This window comes from Anolis carolinensis, chromosome 2, assembly GCF_035594765.1.
Source record: "Anolis carolinensis isolate JA03-04 chromosome 2, rAnoCar3.1.pri, whole genome shotgun sequence".
In the NCBI taxonomy this organism is placed as follows: domain Eukaryota; kingdom Metazoa; phylum Chordata; class Lepidosauria; order Squamata; family Dactyloidae; genus Anolis; species Anolis carolinensis.
In genome coordinates this window covers 57,677,093-57,703,563 of record NC_085842.1, presented here as the reverse complement: position 1 = coordinate 57,703,563, position 26,471 = coordinate 57,677,093, and the positions used below count along the sequence as shown (strand labels likewise).

The 26,471-nt window shown below is 39.6% G+C and overlaps 1 protein-coding gene across 5 annotated transcripts in view; it reads left to right on the top strand.

Moving 5' to 3' along the window:
• The window catches only part of rad18 (RAD18 E3 ubiquitin protein ligase), a 154,768-nt gene that overhangs the window by 108,638 nt on the left and 19,659 nt on the right, over positions 1-26,471 (top strand). The window contains exons 12-14 of one of the 5 annotated variants that reach the window (XR_010002558.1): positions 138-230; positions 1,441-1,476; positions 8,196-8,258. The exons of 1 other annotated variant lie outside the window; for it this stretch is intronic. Coding sequence is in view for 2 of the 4 variants with exons in the window: in XM_062969756.1 (XP_062825826.1) it covers positions 1,441-1,476; positions 8,196-8,258 (99 nt within the window). In the remaining 2 variants the exon portion in view is untranslated. Of the gene's footprint in view, positions 1-137; positions 231-1,440; positions 1,477-8,195; positions 8,259-26,471 lie in introns of those variants that run through there. 3 more of the 5 variants (XR_010002559.1, XM_062969756.1, XM_062969757.1) reach the window with 3 other exon arrangements.

Here is a 26,471-nt window from a genome sequence, read left to right as displayed (position 1 = left end):
GCTGTGCTAGAAATAAACACTAATTTTAATTTTAGATCTTTGCAACATAAACTGTTGTAGAATGTAATTACTGATATACTTCTACTGAGGCAAACAGGAATTTATTAAGTGTTTTCACTCTGACTTGGATGTTACAGTCAATGCAGATCCACTGGATGACACTTTGACACCTGAAAAGTAAAAATGATTAAGTTTGTAAAGTCCAAGGATATAGAGAGGATTTTTGAGAGGTAAGAACCATCACCTGTGCATTTGACCTTTGTCAATCATGGTTTATTGTAAAATCCAAATGAGGACTTGAAGAGTATTCAAGGGAGTGGACAGTGTCTCAGTAAATTAAGAAAGGGTTCAATAATGTCCACAAGAGGTAGCGAGAAGGCTGTTGCTCAAAAACGCTCCTCGAATTGAGTACCAGCGACTTTATAATAATCAGCTTCTGGGCAAGATATTGTAGTATTTGATTGTCCTTCAGTTCCATGTGTTACTGAATAAAACAGATAATCAATATCCATTTCAACCTGGTTTCTTATCTAGTTGTGAAACAGACATCTGTAGTTGCCTTAGTGTATACATACACAGGAACTGCATGGGGGAGTATGTCCCTGTTAGTTCTGCTGAACCTCATAGCAGCTTATACAATCAACATATATGGTATCCCTAGGAATGTTGTTGCTGAGAAGGTTACAAGATACCCATTCCTGTTTTGTAATGCCGGTCATGACAATAGTCCTCTAACTTTAAAAAATGATTAGCTGAACGTTGCTGCAGCTTTCAGCAGATGATTTCATTTTTTCTTGTTCAACAAATGAAAACGTGTATAATTCATTTTAATAGCATTTTTTCCATTGACATTGGCATAATTCTCAAAACCGGCTCCGTGTTATAAGGATCATGTGACTTAGGTCTGTTTGATAATCTGGTTTAAGGCAAAATTGTCTTGATTTCCATTTTCAGAAAAACATGTTTTTTAATGCTTCTGCTGCTAAGTGAAATTCAGAGCATGTGTTCTTTGAAATATGCAAGGGAGAATTGCTTGGATCTCAGCCAGGACTCAAGTTGTTGAGGAGGGAGACAAATCATGTACAGTAGAGTCTCACTTATCCAACATAAACGGGCCAGCAGAACGTTGGATAAGCGAATATGTTGGATAATAAGGAGGGATTAAGGAAAAGCCTATTAAACATCAAATTAAGTTATGATTTTACAAATTAAGCACCAAAACATCATGTTACACAACAAATTTGACAGAAAAAGTAGTTCAATACGCAGTAATGCTATGTAGTAATTACTGTATTTACGAATTTAGCACCAAAATATCACGATGCATTGAAAACATTGACTACAAAAATGCATTGGATAATCCAGAACGTTGGATAAGTGAGACTCTACTGTTCTGTGTAATCTGAATGTTGATATTTTTAACCTCTCTCCTCATCTCAGAGCCTGCTGTAACCATCTTGCAGTTGCATATAACAGGTCAGATTTGGGAATCTTTATCTCTGTCTTTTCGCTATTGTAACCTCATGCCACATTTTTGCCATTGTTGCGACATTTTAATGGTGCTCATAAAGAATATTGCTGAAATCCTCATTTCATGGCTGCTACTGCTTTGTGTGTGTGTATATTTTTAATTGTCAAGAATACAATACCATACTATACAGTTCAAGGCTAAGTGCTATTCCTGACTGTTCTGCTAACTTGCATCTGAATAGTGCTTAACAAACTCAGTTGCTCACAATCTCCAACTCCAGCCAGTAATTTATAGGAAGGAAATTTTACAGTGGGTGAAAATTAAAGAGGCCTTACATGTCTTCAGTCAGGCAGCTCTTTTAATGAATGACAATTGCTGATCCATTTCTACCAAAAGAGGATTCCTGAGCTGGAAGGAGATCACTAAAAAAAAGACTTGTATTGTGGTCTCATATAAAGTGCTATGTGTGTGTATGTGCTTCAAGTGACCTGTCAACTTATGATGACCCCTTGAACTTCACAGATGTTTTTTAGGCAAGGAATACTCTGAAGTGGTTTTCTATTTTCTTCATCTGAAACACAACCTGTAGAACCTGGTATTCCTTGGTCGTTCCACATTCTATTACTGAGTGTAAATGGAATGCAAACCATGTTTTATAAGTAACTAGCTTTGCCCGGCCATGTGTTACTGTGGCTTATGGGGATCAATTGTTGGCCAGGTGGAATAGCAGTGAACAGCCTCAAAGCCTGGCCGTTTTCTGGAGTAGCTGGAGTAGCACCCTCAATCAAAGAGCCGCTTTGAAGCCTGGCTACTTCCTTTGTAGGGGAATCATTGTTTGGCCAGATTGAATTGCACTGAATAGTCTTGCAGCTTAAAAGCCTGGCTGCTTTCTACATAGGGCATCTTTGCTAGGCCAGGTTGAAAGGGACGGAGTAGCCTCGTGGCTTCAAAGCCTGGGGATTTTTCACCTAGGGGAAATCTTGGTTGGCCAGGTTGACAAGCACTGAATAGCCTTGCCGTTTGCAAGCCTGGCCACTTTCTACCTTGCAGAATCCTTGGTTGGCCAGTTTGAATAGCAATTAATAGTCTCGGTGTGGCAGGTATGAATGCTGCAATTATGCACCTTGATTAGCATTTAATGGCCTTGCAGCTTCAAAGCCTGGCTGCTTCCTGCCTGGGGAATCCTTTGTTGGGAGGTGTTAGCTGGCCCTGATTGTTTCCTTTTTGGAATTCCCAATTTCCCTGCTTTCAGAGTGTTGCTCTTTATTTACTGTCCTGGTTTTAGAGATTATATTGTTCTGTATTATTATACCACAGTAATTATTTCATATTATATTTATAATCTTATATTACCTGCTTAAAAGTGGATTATATGAGGCCCCTTCTACACAGCTATATAAAATCCACACTGAAGTGGATTATATGGCAGTGTGGACTCAAGATAATCCAGTTCAAAGCAGATAATATAAGATTATAAATGGGCAATATAGCTGTGTGGAAGGGCCTTGAGTCTAAACTGCCATATAATCCAGTTCAAATCAGATAATCTGTATTTTATAGGCAGTGTGGATCAGGCCTAAGTGCACTCTGCCTGTGCCCTGGGTGCCATTTTGGCTGAGGGAGTCACTAGGATACGAAGGGGGCGGGGCTTAAAGGCAGCGGGGGTGGGGCTAAAGGCAGCAGAGCCTACCTTTCTAACTGTCAGTTAGTGGGAGAAAGGCTCTTCCTCATCCTCTATAATTTGGACTATTTTTCTAGTTTTTTTTTATTGAAAGACATATTTTGGGCGACTGTCTTTTGTGGCCAAATTTGGTGTGATTGGGTTCAATTGTTTTGTTGTAAAACGAACATTACTGTCAAGGACAGAACGCCACAAGATAAAGATAACAGAGTTTATTGGAGTTACAGCACTCGAAATGCCCGTAAAAGACAAGGGCTAGGCAAACACTGGCCTTAAAAGTAAAAAGAGGCAAGAAAAACATTCAAAAGATAAACCGGATTAAACCGGAGTTTAATCCGGGCAAAATCAAAACAGCTTGCTTCAGCCTGGGAATAAACAAAACAGAAGCTGGTGAACAAAGAGTTCAAAGGAATGCAACTAATTGGCAGCAGATGCTTCTCTGCTGCCAAAACTATGCTCTGAGTAACTTTAAAGGTTACTCCTCCACACAGCAGGCAGATTCCCGATACAAACTCAGCAGACGAGGGCTTAAGCAGTCAGCGAGGTCCCAATCCGTTCCGAAGGTCGTAAGGTAGATGCAGACGTTTGTAGTTCACCAGGTCCAATACAGGTAGGAGTATCCGAAGCCGTAGTCAAGCAGTCCGTATGTCCAGTACAAGCAGATGGCGTCCGTCAAGAAGACGACGGAAGGTCAAAGCTATTAAGATTAAGCAGAGGTTGCACAACAAAACCCCACACAATTCCTCCCGCCGTCTGAGCCCAATGTCCGAGATAACTTACGTAGTCAGCAAACGAAACACACCCGTCTTCAGGAAAACTTCCCACACAGATCCCAAGCGTTCGTCCAGATTACCTTGCCCAACGCAATTTGCTATTGCTCCCAAACCCCATTTTATGCCAGTTACAAGTCCTCATCACTATCAGCTGCCCTCCTTAGCCCGGGCGTTTCCTCATCACTTTCCTCATCAGAACTGGAACACCTCTGACTACGCCCCACAGCATCCCCAGCTGTGGATCCCGTCCCATCCCTCCAGCTTGCCCATGGATCTAATCCTGAAGGTCCCCAATCGCCTTCCATTCTATCATTGCCAGTGGCATCCAAATCCTCCCTTACACGAGTCCATTCCATATCATCCTCTTCCGAGCTAACCATCTCTTCCTCCATTCTCTCAGTAAACCCTTCAAAATCATCCTCGTCAGATGGTTCTGCAAAGATATCTCGCAGCCGCTTTCTTTCTCGCTCCTCGAGAGTATCTGACTCTCGAGGAGTCTTACGCCCACGTCTCCCAGTAGCAGAGCCATGAGGCTCAACCATAACAATTACATTATATATATATATAGATGCAGTGTGAAAGGTATTTATCACACATCATTTCCTTGCCTCAAAATATTCTTGATCGAGATGAATCAATGACAGTTAAAAACCCTGCTTTTTCATGTAATCCATGTTCAGTTTTGCATGGTGAGTACACATTTAAAAGTGCTCTTCCATTGAGGGAGTTGGTGCTAATTGGACCAAGATAAATTCTTGATTGCTGTCATATGTTCAATACTAGCTTGTGAAATTACAACTAGAAGAGACAGATGTTCTCACCAGACGCAAGTCACAACTCAGTCTATGCAGTACAAAAGTAATTTGTCTCTTGGTGATTTCCTACATATTCAAAACTGACATGAAAAATTCTCTTGGAAATTAACTAGAAACTGTGATCACAAAATTCCTTTCATTGTTACTGTTCATTTTGTTGGATTTTTTGTGTTACTGTTTATTTTGCATTTCTTTTAGTACAGTGGTTCTCAACCTGTGGGTCCCCAGGTGTTTTGGCCTACAACTCCCAGAAATCCCAACCAGTTTACCAGCTGTTAGGATTTCTGGGAGTTGAAGACCAAAACATCTGGGGACCCACTGGTTGAGAAGCACTGTTTTAGAAGGACAGAACAAACTTTTACTAGATTCTAGTGATTTGCGAGATACCATAACTTTTGTTAAGGCTGTCCAGTTAATCTTGTCTTTTGAGTAAGTTCTCTCTCATCTGGCATTCTTGTATGTTGGATTCATTTCATATTATTCTTAGTCCTCTTGCTTCTGTGGTTCTGTGTTCACATTTTGTTTTGGGATGGAGCTCTCGGCTGTTTGGAGCACATCACTGGTACTGACTTCCCATTGAGATATAGGGATAGTTCATATCTTTTTGCTGTTTGGGGCAAAACATATGAACTTACTTCCATTCCATGTACAAAATGCCAGTTTGATACGGAGTTGACCTTCAGTACTGGCAATGGGATTGGATTCTCTAACCCATGTGAGGGCATCACGTTAGTTTAGCGAGCATAGGACAAGGTGTGTGGCATATACAGGTTTGTTTTTGAACATATAAAATTAACTAGAGCAGTTAATTTTGTGAAGTATAGAACTTCACAAACAACTCCCAGAAATCCCAGCCAGTTTACCAGCTGTTAGGATTTCTGGGAGTTGAAGGCCAAAACATCTGGGGACCCACCTGTTGAGAACCACTGAACTAGAGGAAGACTAGTTGAGTATTTTCTACTATTGTCTCCCAGCCACTTGTTTAATGATTGAGCAGTTTACAATGGGAAGTTATCTATATGCAGACTGCAGCTTTCAATATTTTGCTATAATAGGAGGGGCTCATATACATCCTTCTTTTTACTCTTTCTCAGAACTAAACGGGCATTCTGAGGCTGACATTCTCTAAAGGTAACATTGCAATTTCCCATGCAAGTTCATTGAAGCACTCAATGAGAGAAGTGATCTAGAAGGATTTGGAGGACTTGTTAGCCAAATATTTTTCTCTTTCTGTCCATGACATCTTCCCCTACAGTACAATGATGTCTGAGTAATTCCTTTATAATGGGGACAGAAGTGTAGGCTTTGAATGGTGCAACAATTTGCAACTTCACAGAAAAATAGCTGGCTTGTGGGAAGTTCAGGATTTTAAACGAAAATGGCAGCACTGATTTTCCTAAGAAAATAGATGAAGTGCTAACCAGAGAAGTATATCTCCGTTCATAAACTAGGTGATTTCCTGGGCATTTAATATTTAACAGAAACTTTAACACCAGAGGCAGAAATAGAATGGAAGGAATAGGATAGCATGTATCACAAAAAATAACCTTTTATACTAAAGTAACAATATGCCCTTCTGAAATGAAACAATCAATAAACCTTGTATAACTAAAGTAAAACATTTCAACTTTCCAGAGACCATGTGAAAGCTTTTTCCAAAATGTATCTATCCACCTTAATATTTTTCAGTTTTAGAGGCCAAACCTACAAGTCTGTTGTTGTTGTTGTTGTTGTTGTTGTTGTTGTTGTTGTTGTTTAAAAAAAACACTGGCGGAAGCTGGGAAGGCAAGCTTGTCACCTCCTCTCCTATGTTTTGCATTTTTTTGCATACATTGTGGAGGGAGCTATTGTTACTTGCCTATCTTAGACAGAAGCACACAGTTACAATAGGTTTGAGTAGAGTAGAAAGTAAACCCTCCTTTTTCCACCTTGAGTTTCATTGCAGTGTTTACTGCAGACATCCTGCTGCGATTTGATGCTGAAAAATTGTATTTCTTTACCCCTTTGACCATGCTGCAAAATTAAATGTTCCTAAATACGTTCTGGCTAGAGAGGAAAAGGGCAAGCATAAAAAGACTTCTTTGTCAGAGACTTCATTAACTGAGGTATTGGAGAATTACTCAGCATGTATATAGATTTACTTCTAGTCTATTTCCAGATTGTATAAAATTTGCTGTATATAATTAGGCCTTTGTAACCATAGATTCTGTATTGATTTATTTGACCATCCACAGCTTGAAAATATACATACTTTTTGGAACTAAATTTCATATATATATTTCTAAAAGCAAAATTTGATTTTGCCATGTTATATATAAGGTACAATATTTTACCATGATATTATATATAAGACTTCAATACTCAAAGAAATAGGGATCCACAGGAGATCCTGGAACAATACCAGTGGATACATGCAACTTCACAAGTTTTAAAACTTTGTTTTTACTAAAAAGTAAACTACATTAAAGAGCAGAATCCCATCAAATGATAGCCCTATCTTACTCCTCCCCTCTACTTGAATTTCTGGTGTAATTTTTAAGTGGTGCCTTTGGCTCCTTCCGCACAGCTGAATAAAATCACACATTTTCTGCTTTGAACTGGAATATATGGCAGTGTGGACTCAGATAACCCAGTTAAAAGCAGATATTGTTGGATATTCTGCCTTGATTTTCTGGATTATGTGGCTGAGTGGAAGGGCCTTATATCTCTTCTCAGCATTCTCAGCTTCAGAATCAGAGAAAAGTAAATTAATATGAAATACTACACTGAATAATGTTAGGGTTGTTCATCTTGCATAAGAGGGGACAGAGTGTTGATGGGTGAAGGGTTGTTTAAAGTGGCAGGATTTGGCAGTACATCAAGAAAAAGAGTAATGAAATGAGCCACTTTTCTGCTTTATGCTTTGGATATGTGAACCATAAAACACACCATAAATTGAAATTGAAAGCTTTGTTATCAGGCTCTTTGCGTACAGGCAGGATGTAAACAATTTTATTATGTACAGCATGGACAAACTGTTGTTAATATTCTTTTGGTGCAACTCACTGAACAACTTCACTAATTAGTTGGAATCAATTCCTAGCTTGGATTATGCTATACTTTATTTCGCTTATTATATGTTGGACATTTTCCTCCCCACCTCAAGATATGGCATGGCTGCTTTGAACTCTAGAAGTAACTTTAAGAAATATATTTGGCAGCAAGTTGCCTTAGATCAGGGGTCGTAAAGAAATCGTCAAAGCTGTTCTTGTGGCTTTTACTGTATTGCTTTGCCTTTGTGACTGCTATCCTGTTTCTACTGCTACCAAATCTATGCTCTAATATCCTGTGAACTCATAATTTCATTCACCTTATTCTTTTTTGCCTAGAGCTTGGGGCAGTGGGGGTTGCCCTTTTTTTCCGTTCTGTCATATTGGAATGTCTGACATTTCAACGAGTCTTGTTTTCCCTTTCAGCTCAAGTTCAGACATCATAAGGGATTTGGAAATTTCTGGGATGTGTTCGGACTCATCGGATAAGTAAGTATGGCACAAGGGTAATGATCTTCCATTTCGTGAAAGTTGCCGTTGATTTATTTTTGTCACTCAGCTATCAAGAAGCACTTGAAAACATGCCAAATACAGTGGCATGGATCAGAGAAGTGTTGCTGAAGGCCATTATGTGGCTGTATCAGCTCTCTGTCTAGCTAGACAGTTTCATGTTTTTTAAAAGATTAGAAGTAGGGGAAAATATGTATGAAATATCTACTGAGGCTTATGTTCTTTTTCCTATAATTTACTTACATTGTATATCATGTTCACAAAAACCTGTCACATTATTGAGTTAGTATGTCATCAACAGGAAGGAAAAGCATACAAGAAAATCATGTCGAAGCTAGTTGTACCTTTATCCAGGTCCTGTCACTATGGCCTGTTCAAATCTCCTGAACCTACCAGACAAACTATTCTGCATTTTGTCATTTTTTTGTTTTTGCTGTAGTAGAAAATATTGTTTAGATCGAAAAGGTAATATGTAACAGTATACACAAAACATAGTAATTTGCTATGTGCTCACAAGATGTAACACGTGCTGGGGCATTTGGGCTTTTGAGTAATTAAAATGCAGCCTGTTGTGAATACATTTGTTCCAGTTGCTTGTTTCCCCGTTCTTTTCTCATGACTTTTCCCCTTTTTGTGCGATTTTCTAGATTACGAGCCTGAAGGCAAGAACTGCCTCAGCTCCCCCCTCCTTCCAATCTCATGGGAGCTCTGGGAGTTTGTGTTTTTCTAAGCTAAGGAGTAGGTTAAATGCTTGAAACAAATAGAGCCATAAGAGTAATTTCTTCTGGTTTTTCTCAAGGCATTCTTTCATATACTGTAACTTCTAGAGTAGGACCCGAATCCTGTTTCATCTGTTTCTTTCATGGTTTTGTACTGTTCCGTCCATTTGGATTGCAAAGAACAGCACAACATCACAGGAATAAAATAAACAGTGAAATGAATTTTTTTTAAAAAAAATGGTAGCCATTTGGTCGGCTGATTTTTGGCCAAGCGCCGGGCACTTGATGGCTTGTACGTCCGGCTCGCAGGGCCTACAATCGAGCACTTAATTGTAGGCCTGGCAGGTAGGGCTTACGAGTATCGAGAGCTCGATGCCTGTAGGCCTGGTTTGCAGGGCCTGATGCTTTGCTATCCAAGGTCTGAAAAATCTTTGTTTTTTTCTGACCTGGGACGGAAAAGCCCATTTGTTTAGGCGCCCATTTCTGTAAGTGGCGGGTGGAAAAAGAAATGGGGCCATACGAATGGAACAAACAGAAACGGTAAGTAATTTTATACAAACACACAAGTCTAGTTACATCTGTTTATTATAATGCATAAAATCATTGTGCCATTTTTAGGGTGGGCTTATTTTGTTGTGAAAATAAATGCTGAAATATTTTACACTGAGATATAGCCAGTAATCGTTGGCAAGGGTCCTCTACCACAATATGATATGAAGAACAACAGCTCTAATGAACCAGACCATAAATTGGAGGAACTTGTGCTTCAATCACTATACGATGTTGGTTCCCATCAACTCTAGCCAGTTTAGTGATGGTGGAAGTTCCAGTCCAACAATATTTAAAGGTCCACTTGTTTATTTAATACACAATCACAAAGTGTAAGATCTGCAGGGGAATGCTTTCTCTCAGTCCTACTACTTTTGTAGGTGCAATTGGTGAGGACTTAAGTGAGAACATTCTCCATGGCTGCTTCCCTGCTCTTTTTTCCACTGGCAGGTGAATGTGTTTTTTAGTCAGGCTTTTGAATTTTAATTATGGAGCTGTAATATGTGTACAAAGTGGAGTGCTTGGTTTTAAAAAATATCTTTTACTGAAATTATATTTTAAATGTTTTTCACTGACTTTAATCATGTTTTTAATGATATTGATTTTTAATTCTTTTTAACTTTCATGAATTAGTGTTTTAGCCAGATCTTTTAAAAATCATTGTATGCACTTTGAATTTCATTTTGGGAGAAAGGCAGTATATATTCTAATAATAATAATAATAATAATAATAATAATAATAATAATAATAATAATAATAATAATAATAATAATAGTTGTTGTTGTTGTTGTTGTTGTTATTTGTAAACTGTTGTATGGAACATAACCTGAAAGGACAAGAGGTTTGAATAATAGAGTTTGAAGATACCGCATGAGCCATCTAGTCCAACCCCCTGCAGTGCAGGAAAAGCTCATTCAAAGTACCTCTGACAGATGGCCATCCAGCCTGTTTAAAAGTCTCCAAAGAAGGATTTAAGCTAAGAAAATGAAGGCAACTTAAACGTTTCAAGTAAGAACTGACAAGCATGGTAGGGCAGATGGCAGATATGATAACTTTCCATAGTGTCACTGACAGAGAAATAGCAGTGATCTTTGAAGTGTTTGAATCAGTGTGGCTAATTTTCCCATTTGTTCTGATCTGGGAGTAGCCAATGTTGGCAGGGGTACATATCAGTGTCTTGTTCTTCTAGAGCTTTGTAAAATGCTTCAAGTGCCGACACCATGCTCCACAAAAACAAAAATGTAATCAATAGTGACATTTTCTGCTTTTGAAAAAAGTTTTTTAAAAATATTAAATTATACAGTCTGCTCATTCTACCTAAAAGGTAGACTGCCACTGCTAGATATTTAAGGAGAAATAATCCATCTTTCTTCACCTCTTCAAAGGGGTTAGAAATGAGGTTAGAATTGCAAAAACAGCCAAGTCAGAACTATCAAAACAGGTTAATAGTAGTGAATTGAATGGAAGCCCATTGCTATCTATTTGGTGTAAATCTCTGAATAAATATAAATACGTTATCTGTAATAATCAAAGCTGTTTGCTTGCTTGTGGCAGTCATCATTCTTCAGGATTTTGCCTTGAAGATCTAAATATTTAATGCAATTCTTTTGGTGGTTGTCTGAGTTTCAGTGTTAAGTTCCAAGTTGAAATTCTTAGGGGCCCAAAAGGAAAGCCAGCTATAATGTCTGAGGAAATTATAGCTGATGACTATAAATTTGATAATGTTTTTGAATGTCACCCAAGTTCCAGTGGTCAAATTTCAGAATGCATGCAGAAAAGGGCTTGCCATAACCCTTTTGGACCATTGTCCATCTTTGGTTGGCATTATTATTGGCCATTATTCAAACTCTGGTGGTTAGTTTCAAGATACAATTGTAAACAGAAAACTTAATAGGAAAAAATGGGTATCATGCATATTTTTTTTAAAGCCAGAAAACAGGAAACAAGTCTCTAAAACAATGCTGCTAGGGTTGTTGAAGTTAAATAGTGGAGAGGATTTAGGTCACATGGATTCTTTTTGGCATATTAGGTAAGGACCTGGGCAAGACTAGATATGATGCAAGTAATTAATAATTAATAACATATTTGAAGTTCTTAAGTTACAGAATTCACATCTCAAGCCATAATAAACTGGACTGAGAGCGTCAGCATTGGACATCAAACGTCAGTGTTGAATCCAGAAGGACCCCCAAACTGCGGACCTGTGTCTTCAGGGGGATTGCGGGTCGCAGCACAGGTTGCCACCCTATACCCCGATCCGATGAGCGACTGACGTGGAGGACCTCTGTCTTGCCAGGATTGATTTTCAGCCTGTTTGCCCTCATCCAGCCCATCACAGCGGTCAGACACTAGCCCAGAGTCCAAGGGGCTTCCTTGGATTTTGGTAGAAAGGAGTAGTAGAGTTGAATGTCATCTGTGTAGAAATGGCACCAAACTCCAAAACTCCGGATGACCTCTCCCAGCGGTTTCATATAGATGTTGAAAAGCATGGGGGACAGAATAGAACCTTGCGGGACCCCGCAGGACAATGGCCAGGGGTCTGAGTAGGTGTCCCCCAGCTTCCCCAACTGGGAACGGTCCTCCAGGAAGGAATGGAGCCACTGCAGATCAGTGCCCCCAAGACCCATCCCGGAGAGCCGACCCAGAAGGATACCATGGTCGATGGTATCGAAAGCCGCCGAGATGTCCAAGAGAACCAGCAGGGTCACACTCCCTCTGTCAAGTTCCCTGTGGAGGTCATCTACCAAGGCAACCAAAGCTGTCGTTGTACTGTGTCCAGGTCTGAAACCAGACTGTGACTGGTCTAGGAAGTCAGTGTCCTCTAGGAATCCCTGGAGCTGGAAGGCAACCACCCGCTCTAGCACCTTGCCCAACAATGGGAGGTTTATTTATTTATTTATTTGCAACATTTATATCTCGCCCTTCTCACCCCAAAGGGGACTCAGGGCAGTTTACAAGTAAATATACATACAATATATTATATTATGCAACTATATTGCAATATTAGTAATATTGCATGTAATATAAATATACAATTATAATAGTGAATTATAATTATTATTACATTGTATTACATCATAATATTATTAATATTACATGTATATACAATATATAATATTAGTATAGTATAATATATATAGTATAATATATCATATATAATAATGATATCATATATAAATATATAATAATATATAATTATAGGTTGGAGAGTGGTCTGTAGTTATTTAGGACTAAAGAGTCAAGGGAGGTCTTTTTCAATATTGGTCTTACTATTGCCTGTTTAAGGCCTGTTGGAAATTTCCCTTGAGCCAATGAGGTGTTTATAATAGTTACAAACCAATCAACCAGCCCACCACTGGCCAGTTTGACTAGCCGGGAAGGGCAAGGGTCCAGGGCACAAGTGGTCGCCCTCACAGCTCCAAGGATCCTGTCAACATCATCAGGACGAACAATCTGGAACTAATCCCACAAAATCTGACAGACAGGTGTCTCGCTTATCTCCTTTGTCATTGCATTTAAACTGGAATCCAAGTCGGATCGTATCTGAGTGACTTTATCAGCAAAGTGGTGGACAAACTCGCTGCACTGAGTTGTGAGTTCTCAGAGGTCTCCCCCACCTCAGGAGGGTGAAGGAGCTCCCCAACAACCCGGAACAACTCTGATGATCTGTTAGTTGCAGACACTATGTGGGCAGTCGTGAAAGCCTTCCTGGCTGCCCGCAAAGCCGCGGAGTAGGCCTTAATTGCGGCTGTAGCCCGTGCTTGGTCAGAGACGATAAAATGGCTTTATCTGAAAGAAACAAGTTACCAATGACTAAATCAGGGAGGGATGGTAATTGAATCCTATAACTACTTCATAATAGATCAACAGACTTCATAATTGGTAATAAAATCTTGCTCTGAATCACTTACTAAACACTTCAGTTTTGCAGAGTGGGCGGCTCAGCTCTGTGTACAAGCATGAGAAACTTTGCTAGAGAAAATGTAGGATGATTAATCACAAGTCTTTTTGCCTTTGAATGTGGGTCAGGGGACTAGGTGTGTTCAGTTTTTATCAGCCAAAGGTTGTTGCATTCTACATATATTTTTAGTTTTAGACATATTTGAGAGGATTAAATGATTTTTCTCATGGGTTAAGGAAGCTGCTATGATCAAACAATGATGGCTTTATAAGCACTGTAGGTTTCTTTTTGTTTTAAGTGGATGTTTTACTATCTTTCTTGAAGCTGTGCTATTTGTCTTCTGTGCTTGAAGCAATTATTGTAAAGGAGACAGCAGTACTGAGAAGGAAAGCCAGATCTTCCTGATAGATCATTCAAAGTGTGGGAATGTGTCCTTGAAGTGAAATGAAATTAAATCAAGAAACAGCATGCCGAAAATGAATGTTTGAAAAGTGTCGTCCTTTCTAATATGTTGCAGCCATTGTTCCTTGTTCTTTGACACATTCAAGGGAAAAGTTAACAAGAAAATGAAGGAAAGTGCAGTCGGAATATATGATTGGTTTTCTTTCCTGTTTTCCGTGCCATAGTTATTTCTCTCAAAATGCACTGAATGATGGAACGTGACAGACAATTTCTTTTTTGGACACCCTTGAGGCATAGCAGGCAATGGAGGTGATGCAGTTGTGTATTGGTGTTTATTGGTGTGAGAGGAAATGATTTAAGAAAAAATATACAGTAAGCAGTTATAAAAGAGTAACTCTTTACTCCTCCCCTCACAATATCTATAAGTCTTCTATAAGTTGAGAAATTTTAGGCAAAAAAATCACCCCCCCCCTCCACCAAATCTTATGTTGATATATTCATGGACCTGTATGAATACTGTACTTTAACTCTTATTAAAAAAAAAACATCCCCTTCTCCAAATAGAGTGGTAAAAGGTGGAAGCTTAGTCCATCCCAGGAGAATGTAAAACAAGCAATGACCCCTTCTCACTTTGCTTTGGTTTCACTTCTGGCCTTTTTGAATGCCTGGCCTGGGAAATTGCATTGGCCAGGGACAGTAATCCCGAGGGAGGAGTAGTGCCTTCCTCTTTCTGTGGAATGGCCCTTGGCTTACCCATGGGCCATATCAAAATGCATAATTTTGGCCTCAAAATCTTCCCTTGACTTACATATTAGGTCGACTTGTATATAGCTTTAGCGTGGCTTGAATTCAGAAGACATAAAAGATGCGTCCATTGGTACCATAGCACTGTTTCTGGTTGATGCTGCTTTTGAATTTCAGAATGGCATTTGGTAATGTTATGAGAAGATTCAATTAAAGGAGGAAATTGATAGGCCTTATATGTACACAGAAAAGCGCTTTTAGTTTACTCAGTAGCAATTCGGATCCTTGTCCATTTATGTAGTATATCTCTTGAGAAATATTATTTGATTAATTATGAGGAGTAATAAAGCATAATGATGTTTATTATCCTATCATTTGATTTGATTTGAGCACCTAATTTGGGTCATTGCCCAGAAGACGAGATTTAAAAAATTGGGAAGTGGGGCAGGGGGTAAATGATGCAATAGCTCAATAGGCCCTCTGTTACTCCAATGCTTTCAAAATGTGTACACATTAAGAAGGCATTTTGTGTATTCTTCCCTTTCTTTGCATGTAAAAATGAGATCTGTTCTTGAATGCAAAGAATTAGCTTGTTAAGTAGATTGCTTAACTGGTGTCATGTGTTGGATGTTCTTTTAAAAGTAGATTATTTTTAAAACTCTTGCAATTTAAAATGAGGGTCATCAGCACAAATTAATGCCATGTTCTCTACCACTGTGGCACTTGAAGAGTAATCAATTTTAGTTACTCTGGTGTACAAGTAGATTGCTAAAACTGAAAACGTGTGTGCTGCAGGAGAACTGATGAAATAGCTATGTTGCAGAATTTTAAAATAATCTCCCAGTAGCAGTAGCTTAAACATCGAATTCTAGGATACCATTGCTGTTTTATTGTAAACAGTCTCTTGCAGAATAATCTGTTAGTGACCGGTACTTTAAAAATTCACTCATTTTTAAAAAAGCCATTGTATTATTCTTCAGCCAGAAAACACTCCAAAATAAAACAACTTTTTGGTTTAGACTTCTTGGCTTTCTCAAAGAATATAAGTAAAACCTCTAGTGTTTCCTCCAGATATTTCAAGAAAAATATTTTAAAATGTTTAGCTTTCCCTTCGCACATGCTTTGAAAAGGAGAAATCAGCAGTAGAATTACAAGTTTTAAGGCAGCCCACAGTTTCTGCAAAACTAAAATGAGATGCAGAGAACAATTGAAATCCCTTGCTAACCATCTATCTTACCATGGATCTGTAGTTTTTTGCCCAGAATTTTGATTCTACGTAGGAAACTACAGCTCTTAAGACCCACTGTAAGAACTGAATTGACTGTATGTCCATTATCATCATTTTATTTTGTTAGTTTTTGAAAAAGCTGAAATGGCAAGGGGTTTGGAATAGTTCTTTACTGTTCAGGCTTGCAGGGCTGGCAACAGGGATGATTTCGGCTGCTTCTACACAGTTATGTAATCCAGATCAGAACATGGATTAAAGAGCTCCAGTTCACTTTGGAGTGCTTACACAGGCATCCCAGGAATCAGTTCCAAGCTGTGGTGATGGAGTCTACAAAAATCCCCCCTCTGGAAAGATACACTGATAAGAAACCATTTCTCCATGCTTGACTGAAGCACAGCAAAGTGAGAAATGGCCACTGAGCATTCCCATTGGAATGCTATGGTTTCCTTTGTTTACCTTTGTGTTGAGTTATGTATCTGGTTTCTTACTCTGACTGCTGCAGCGTTAGTTTGTTTACATAAGCGCTCCTTATGTTGGTTCTGATTGCCTGATCTGCCTGGGATATACACAGATCAACTTCAGTGGCTTTTATGGATTGATCTGGAATTGCTGGTGAGATTGTTTAAACAAGCTGTTTCTGGCTGGATTTGTGTTGTAGTTCACATCGCGGGTGTACGTTTTGTAGACACCCCGACCTCATGTCGGCCTCACGTTGGATTTTGGTGCCTGTATTGAAGGGCCCTTACAGTCTGTGCTCAAAGGCTCATTTTGAGTGCCAGTTAAGGAGATAAAAGGTAGTGTTACACTTGTCCCCATCATACCTGTTTTAATAAAAGTCAGGAAAAAAATGTTACGCATGCTCTATTGCTTACTTCTTTGCATGCTGCTTCTGAGAGAAGTTGCTTCATTCTTCAACGTTTACATTGTAACCTGTGTGATCTCTTTGAAGTTCTGCCAAGCTAAAGGTGTACAGCTTAAAACAACGCACCAAAAACTATAAAGAGGTATTGATACTTGTGTTGCATCATTTCTGTGTAATTATACATTGAATGCTGACCAATTTGTTGTAATCCCTGTCTATTAATTTTTCTGCTTTTCAGAGAAAATTAAGCTCTGAGTCACTGTTCCAGAAAAATTTGCTTAATTTATTTAATCCTGGGTTAAGCTTCACACATATAAAAGAACTTCAAATAGTTCAGCAAAGCCATCCAGTCTCTTAGAAAGCTTGTAATATATTAGGCCTGCAGACTATGGCTTCAAGACTTTGATTTTTTTTCCTGATAAGAATGCTTAGGATGTCTAATGCTTTATGTCAATACCATTCTCTACACTTAAACATTTATGTGGTTGATCTGATAAACATGCTGAATCCATTGCTAACTGATGCTTCACTTTCTTATTTCTGTTATTCTTACAGATCACAATTATTGTCCACTATATGTTGGTTTATAGTGGGATAATCTCTGGTTTTAGCTACCTTTAGTTTAAATTTGTTATACTTATTAGCTAGTGGTGCAATATAAATCTAAAAATGATTTACACATATGGTTTATTGCCTACTGGTGTTGCATTTCTTCTGAGTATTTTGGATCACTGAATTTTAGGAAAGATTAAAATAAGTTCATGGACCCTAGATCTTCGAAGAGCCATCGGCTATGATAGCTAAATGTCTACATATATTTATTTAGTTTCAGATTTTTTTGTTTTTGTTTTCCATCTAAAGTACAGATTTACTAGTAAAAGGTAAAGGTTTCCCTGATGTTAAGTCCAGCCATGTCTGACTCTGGGGGTTGGTGCTCATCTCCATTTCTAAGCTGAAGAGCCGGCGTTGTCCATAGATACCTCCAAGGTCATGTGGCCGGCATGACTGCATGGAGCGCATGCAGATTTACTTAACAACTTAAAATACATTACAAAATGTTATTTTTTAAAATACATATAAAATCTTGTTTTCATTGTATTGTTTATTATTATAGTTAGTTGTTATGCCAGTTTTCAAAGTATGAGATGATAGCTTCTTGACTAATGGGACTTACAATCCAGAAATGGATGCAGGGAGCAAAGAGTCTAAAAAGGTAGGGAAGATGAAATGAATTGGTCACAAAGAAAAAGAATCTGTGATTAGATGCATGTCCTCACTCTTATTTACTGTAAAGTCTGTATTTAGGAGGATTGTGCCAAAATGTTCCTTTTATTTGTGGGCAGAGGCAAACATCAAAAGAATAACATATTAAAAAAAAGAAAGCTTTCCAAAGAGAAGTGTCCTCTCTGAAGATCAAATGCTGGGGGTTAATGTTGTGGCAATCTCCTTTGGACTTTGGCAGGCACTTGACTGAATGCACTTGGAAACAAATTGTTGGATTAAGTGCACCTTTGTCTGATCCAGTAAGATAATTCACATGATCTCATGTACATATATCATTGGCATATACTGCAAACAGTTCATGTAAGACTTGAATTTTCTGATCCTTGTATAAGTGCTGATGTGGGCATTCCTCTAAAAATTCTGCTACCTGTTCAGTGTAGACAGTCATTGCTTTCGGGTTTGTATATAGTTCCAGATTGATCATTTATCAGGAAGTTAGAACAGAGTCTAGGAATAATTTGTACTTTGTAGATATGCTTAGTTTTCAAGCCCTTGCAACCTTACCTAAGAGGAAGTCTTGATGGATTCAGTTAGACCTCTGATATATGCACAATAGTATGTTGGCATGTTTTCTTTCATGCAGAGATTGTAATCATATCTAGGTGATCCTGAGAGTAAGCCCATTAGAATCATAGAGTTGGAAGAGACCATAAGGGCCATTCAGTCTAACCCCATGCCATGTAAGAACACAGACAGATGGTCATCCAGCCTCTGCTGGATCCAATTGCCTGAGAAGGAGATTCCACCATGCAGCCTATTCCACTGCCAAACAGCTCTTATTGTCAGGAAGATTTTCCTAACGTTTCGGTGGAACATTTCTTTCTTATAATTTGAATCAGTTGCTCTGTGTCCTAGTCTGTAAGGCAGCAGAAAATAGAATTGTCCCCTCCTCAATGTAACATCTTTTTAAAAGGCTATCATGTCCCCTCTTAGTCTTCTTTTTTCTAAGCTAGGTATACTCAGCTCCCTAAGCCTTTCCTCATAGGATCATAGAATCATAGAATAGTAGAGTTGGAAGAGACCTCATGGGCCATCCAGTCCAACCCCCTGCTAAGAAGCAGGAAATCGCATTCAAAGCACCCCCGACAGATGGCCATCCAGCCTCTGCTTAAAAGCCTCCAAAGAAAGAGCCTCCACCACAGCCCGGGGGAGAGAGTTCCACTGTCGAACAGCTCTCACAGTGAGGAAGTTCTTCCTGATGTTCAGGTGGAATCTCCTTTCCTGTAGTTTGAAGCCATTGTTCCATGTCCTAGTCTGCAGGGGAGCAGAAAACAAGCTTGCTCCCTCCTCCCTATGACTTCCCTTCACGTATTTGTACATGGCTATCATGTCTCCTCTCAGCCTTCTCTTCTGCAGGCTAAACATGCCAAGCTCTTTAAGCCGCTCCTCATAGGGCTTGTTCTCCAGACCCTTAATCATTTTAGTCGCCCTCCTCTGGACGCTTTCCAGCTTGTCAACATCTCCCTTCAACTGCGGTGCCCAAAATTGGACACAGTATTCCAGGTGTGGTCTGACCAAGGCAGAATAGAGGGGGAGCATGACTTCCCTGGAGGACTTGGTTTCCAAACCTGTGATCATTTTGTTTGCCCTTTCCTGGACATGTTCTAGCTTGTCAAAATCTTTCTTGAATTGACCATCATGGACTTCTAAGGAAATATTCATAGAATGGCACTGCACATATCCTTTTAAAAATAGCTAATGGTTATTCACAAGACACTACCTTTCTTTCAATTTTCAAGAAAATATTTTCTCTGAAAGACAGGCTCATCATCTGAGATTAGGAGAAACATGAGAAATAGTGGTTCAATAGTGGGAGGCTCTCAAGGGAGGCTTCACTTTTCTTAATACTTTTAAGCAGAAATGTAGTCATCTGCTGAGGATAGTTCTTTGTTTGGATCTTCTGCCTCAAGCAGTAGTTGGACTAGGTGGTCTCAAAGATCTTAGCTCAGTTCAGTGGGTAGAGACATGGAGTGGGATTCTTTTGTTTCAAAATCCCATAGCATGTATTACTTCAATGCAGACTGGATATTATTACATTTTTTTTCTTGAAGACCCCAATGCAAATTACAATAAATATATATATATATATATAGATAGATAGATAGATAGATAGATAGATAGAGATAGAGAGAGAGAGAGAGAGAGAGAGAGAGAGAGAGAGAGAGAGAGAGAGAGAGAGAGAGAAAATACTTGATGAATAGTTTGTCTCATTTCCCCCCCAATCATAGCATAAAGGTAAAGGTTTCCCCTGACGTTAAGTCCAGTCATGTCTGACTCTGGGGGTTGGTGCTCATCTCCATTTCTAAGCCGAAGAGCTGGCGTTGTCCGTAGACACCTACAATGTCATGTGGCCGGCATGACTGCATGGAGCACCATTACCTTCCTGCCGGAGCAGTACCTATTGATCTACTCACATTTGCATGTTTTCGAACTGCTAGGTTGGCAGGCGCTGGAGCTAACAGCGGCCTCTCATGCTGCTCCCGGGGTTTGAACCTGGGACCTTTTGGTCTCCAGCTCAGTGCTTTAACGCACTTCGCCACCGGGGCTCATAGCATAACTATGCCAAAATTGTCAGTAACAAGAATTAGTAACCTGTGTAAATATCAACTAGGACTATAAAAACAGGGGCGATTTTGTCTATAGATCTATGCCTCTGTACTCCGACAGACACCCTTATCATATGCCATGAAGCCAGAGATCTTTAGTCACTCTCTGCAAATGGCATTTGTGTAAACTAAATTGTGTTCTGCCCAAACTGCCTGAGGTTGATTGGTTTAAAGACAGATAGGTATTTCTTAAGCTCTCCAAATATGAATGTACTTAAGCCTTGTGGAACCCACATGGACAACTCTTTGGGAAACTAATGAAGCAGTTGCTTCCTGGAGAAACCTCTTGAAAAATAAAATACTTCTGTGTGTGTTTTGACAGAAAGTTAATTAAGTCTTCCAGAAAATCTATTTCAGCATTAACTTTTTTGACATCCTTTGAATCAAACATCTTTGATTGTATTTGCTAAAGGGCTGCAGTTTTGTCTCTTGATTACTAGTAGGGCAGGGTTGTAATGTAATTCTAATGGGAATGACAATACAGACCATTGTTCTTATAGTAATAGGAAATGTCTAGCTCTGTTCACAGCTGTTCCAAAATGGATGAACTCTGTGTATGTAGCAGAGAAAGCAGTAATAGGAATAGATACATTAAGAAGTTATCCTAAGTCCTTTTTTCATTGCCTCCCAACCTTTTGGAGATAGGCCAACTACTAATACAGATTTCAATTAAAATGCTTAGGCAGGAATCCCGTCTTTTGTCTCAAGTGCTATGAAAATCCATTAGTTTTTTAAGAATATGCTTCCCATGCTATAACTGCTCTTTCACTCATATTTGCATCTGTATTTATTACATTTTGGTTCTGATAGACTGGCAGGACTTTTAGATTTAGATCTTCTCCACTAGTTCCTCTTCAAAAAAATATCTCCCTTAGACTCATTGTACTATTGAAGGCCACTATGAAAGGACTGATTACACCCAACATTTTCCTGCACACTTTCTCTATGAGCAAAGGTCTTTTTAGTTTAGAAATGATAAAGAGCATAATGAGAGTTCTACAAAAATGCAGGGAATGGAAAAGATTTTTTTTCTTGTTTCAAAAACTTGGACTGGGGTGTTATCCAGTAAAGGTATGTGGGAGCACAAGTACATACATACATACATACATACATAGATACACACACGCAGTTGATAGAAGACAATTTTTTTTTGCACACCTCAGAAAGCACTGCATTCACTACCACATGATTGCTGGGGACTAGACAAATTTGTGTGGTTGCCATAGTACCAAGGAAAAACTACTGTTTGAAGAAATACAATTTTAAGTGTCAAGTTGAAAATGTTGATTCCTTTTGTAGTTGTGTTCTTCTACAGGCAAATCTACAGGCCAGGCTGTGGTGCAGGCTGGAAAGCAAGCCAGCTGCAACAAATCACTCTGACCAAGAGGTCATGAGTTCGAGGCCAGCCCGTGCCTGCATCTTGTCTCTGTCTCTGTTCTATGTTATGGCATTGAATGTTTGCCTTTATATGTGCAATGTGATCCGCTCTGAGTCCCCTTTGGGGTGAGAAGGGCGGAATATAAATGCTGTAAATAAATAAATAAATCATAGCCCCTTAGTACACTCAAATAATATTAATGTTCCATTATTTATTATGCTAGCATATGTGCAACCACTAGTGAAATACAACCATAAACAGAGTAATGCCACCTCTTACATGTCTTCATTACACTGGATACAGCAATTTCATTAGTGAAACCACAGATTTGTTCCATCTTGAGCATGACTGCCTCTCAGATAGATGGAGACCAACACACTCTCTATCCTCTCATCCTGTAATGTAAACATAGCTAGCTTCTCTAACCATTTTGGATTTTATTGTCTACTAAACCTTCTTTGGAAATCTTTGGAAGTTTTTTCATTGACCACCTTGAGAATTGGTGCCCAGTACAGAGCATTCTATATGCAGTTGCTGCTGCTGCTCAGTCATTTAGTCGTCTCCGACTCTTTGTGACCTCATGTACCAGTCCACGCCAGAGCTCCCTGTTGGCCGTCACCGCCCCCAGTTCCTTCAAGGTCAAGCCAGTCACTTCAAGGATACCGTCCATCCATCTCGCCCTTGGTCGGCCTCTCTTCCTTTTTCCTTCCTTTTTCCCCAGCATCGTGATCTTTTCCAAGTTTTCCTGTCTCCTCATGATGTGGCCAAAATACTTCAGCTTTGCCTCTAATATCCTTCCCTCCAGTGAGCAGCCGGGCATTATTTCCTGGAGGACGGACTGGTTGGATCTTCTTGTGGTCCAAGGCATTCTCAGGATTTTCCTCCAGCACCAAAGTTCAAAGGCATCTATCTTCCTTCACTCAGCCTTCCTTATGGTCCAGCTCTCACATCCATAGGTTACTATGGGGAATACCATTGCTTTGACTATGCAGACCTTCATTGCCAGTGTGATGTCTCTGCTCTTCACTATTTTGTCAAGGTTGGCTATTGCTCTCCTCCCAAGAAGTAAACGTCTTCTGATTTCCTGGCTGCAGTCTGCATCTGCAGTGATCTTTGCGCCTAGAAATATAAAGTCTGTCACTGCCTCCACATTTTCTCCCTCTATTTACCAGTTATCAATAGGTGTAAGGCTATTGGTGATAAGGCTCCTCAGCTCCCCCTTGCTTTCGGCCATCAGAGTGGTATCATCTGCATACCTAAGGTTGTTAATGTTTCTTCCAGCAATTTTAACTCCGGCCTTGGATTCCTCAAGCCCCGCATGTCGCATGATGTGTTCTGCGTACAAGTTGAACAGGGAGGGTGAAAGTATGCAGCCTTGCCACACTCCTTTCCCAATCTTGAACCAGTCTGTTGTTCCGTGATCTGTTCTTATTGTGGCTACTTGGTCTTTATACAGATTTCTCAGGAGACAGACAAGGTGACTTGGTATCCCCATACCACTAAGAACATGCCATAGTTTATTATGATCCACACAGTCGAAGGCTTTAGAATAGTCAATAAAGCAGAAGTAGATGTTTTTCTGAAACTCCCTGGCTTTCTCCATTATCCAGCGGATATTGGCAACTTGGTCTCTCGTTCCTCTGCCTTTTCTGAACCTAGCTTGGACATCTGGCAACTCTTGCTCCATGTATTTCTGGAGTCTGCCTTGCAGGATCTTGAGCATTACCTTACTGGCATGGGAAATAAGTGCCACTGTACGGAAGTTTGAGCATTCTTTAGCATTTCCCTTTTTTGGTATGGGGATATAAATTGATTTTTTCCAATCTGATGGCCAATCTTGTGTTTTCCATATTTACTGGCATATGGCATGCATCACCTTGACAGCATAATCTTCCAAGAATTTAAACAGCTCAGCTGGGATCCCGTCGTCTCCTGCTGCCTTGTTGTTAGCAATGCTTCTTAAGGCCCATTTAACCTCACTTCTCAGGATGTCTGGTTCTAATTCACTCACCACACCATCAAAGCTATCCTCTATATTGTTATCCTTCCTATACAGATCTTCTGTATATTCTCGCCACCTATTCTTGATCTCTTCAGCTTCTGTTAGGTCCCTGCCATCTTTGTTTTTGATCATGCCCATTTTTGCCTGAAATTTGCCTCCGATGTTTCTGATTTTCTGGAAGAGATCTCTTGTCCTTCCTATCCTATTGTCTTCTTCCACTTCCATGCATTGCTTGTTCAAAAATAGTTCCTTGTCTTTCCTGGCTAACCTCTGGAATTGTGCATTTAATTGGGCATATCTCCCCTTATCGCTGTTTCCTTTCGCCTTCCTTCTTTCTTGGGCTACTTCCAGTGTCTCAACAAACAACCATCTTGCCTTCTTGGTTTTCTATTTCTTTGGGACGTACTTTGTTGCTGCCTCCTGAACAATGTTGTGGACTTCTGTCCATAGTTCTTCTAGGACTCTATATATTAAATCTAGTCCCTGAAATCTATTCTTCACCTCCACTGCATATTCACTGGGAATATTTGTGAGATCATATCTAATTGGTCTGTGTATTTTCCCCATTCTCTTTAGTCTGATTCTAAATTTTGTAATAAGAAGTTCGTGATCTGAACTACAGTCAGCTCCAGGTCTTGTTTTCACCGACTGGATGGATGTCCGCCACCTTTGGCTGCAAAGGATGTAGTCAATCTGATTTCGGTGTTGACCATCTGATGAAGTCCATGTGTAAAGCCGTCTTTTAGGTTGTTGGAAGAGAGTGTTTGTTATACACATTGAGTTTTCCTGGCAAAATTCTATCAGCCTACGTCCTGCTTCATTTTGTTGTCCCAGACCATGCTTGCCTGTGATCCCAGTTATCATTTGACTACCCACCTTAGCATTCCAATCTCCTGTAATGAGAATAATGTCTCTTTTTGGTGTGTTATCCACTAAGTGCTGCAGATCCTCATAGAACTTATCTGATTCTGCTTCTTCAGCAGCTGTGGTTGGGGCATATGCTTGGATCACTGTGATGTTAAATGGCTTACCTTTAACTCAAATTGAGATCATTCTATCATTTTTTGGGTTGTATCCAATCACTGCTTTCGCAACTTTATTATTAACAATGAAGGCTATTCCATTTCTTCAGTGTTCCTCTTGTCCGCAGTAGTAGATCTGGTGGTCATCTTTTGTGAAGTGGCCCATTCCAGTCCATTTCAGTTCACTGACTCCCAGAATGTCTATCTTTAATCTTGACATCTCACCAATAACCACATCCAGTTTGCCCTGGCTCATAGATCTTACATTCCAGGTTCCTATAGTCTGCTGATCTCTAGAACATCGGATTGGTCCTTCACCTCCAGCACCGTCGGCCGTTAGCCTTCCTTTCGGCTTTGAGCTAACTGCATCATCACATCTGGGGCTACTTGAACTAGTCCTCTGCTCCTCCCCAGTAGCATTTTGATCATCTTCCGACCTGGGGGTCCTATCTTCCGATGGTAAACCGACATTTCTCTGGTTGTACTGATCCATATAGTTTTCATTGCAAGAATACTGGGGTGGGTTGCCATTACCTTCCCCAGGGATCCTTGGTCCAAGCACAATCCTATATGCAGTTATCATAGTGAAATTGAGACTTTCAAATTTCAAAAGGAGTATTTCTCTGAATGCCATCTGCTGGAGAGCCATTAGGAGGACTGACTTTTGTATGTTCCTGAGGATTTCCCAGGCATGCTTGGTTACTGGTGAAACAAGAGCCAAAGCTGTCAGGAGCTTGCTAACCTTTCTCCACTATTCACTTTATCAGTTTTGTGGGTTTTGGTCTGAGTTTAAAAGAACTATCCAAGATGAATTGTCCCTTTAAAGTTTGGGCTGAAACCAAACTTCATTCCGCTGACATTAGAACTACTGGGTAACTTTGTTAATTGATGTATGTTTGCACAGGTTTCCCAGCCTGTCCGTCCCTTGCTGGATATTTGGGACATAGTGATAAATTTTTTAAAAATAATTGTGAATGATGGCAATGCTTACATAAATGAAGGATGAATGTTTTTCTACCAACTGTTCTCTTGAAGGTTGATTTCTTGTTATTGCAGTTCCCAACGGGATCCCAGCTGCATATGCTGTAAAATGTGAAAGCGGAAGACAGGGCAGCCATGGTGCTGATCTTGAAAACAAAAACATGTCTCTCTCATCAACCCTCACCGTTTTTAGTAACCTTTTTAATAGCCTATTACTGTGAACTGTGTTAGTGTTGGCTGTTCTTGCAGCCTGTGTACATAAACTCTAATATGGACAAAGAAAATAGATGAGAGAGTTTTGAAGCACTAACTTGTTAAATTTTGCAGGGGTGGCTTTCTCCATCTAAGTCTAGAAAGAAATGTTTGCTTATAAATGTTACTATATTGGAAAAACACTGGTATAGTCACATAATTGTTTATACAACCAGTTTTTATAAACCATTTTCTCTAACTATGGCTGAATACACTGAACTCTACTGCAAGAATAGAAGTCAAATAGCAATCAATAGGCAT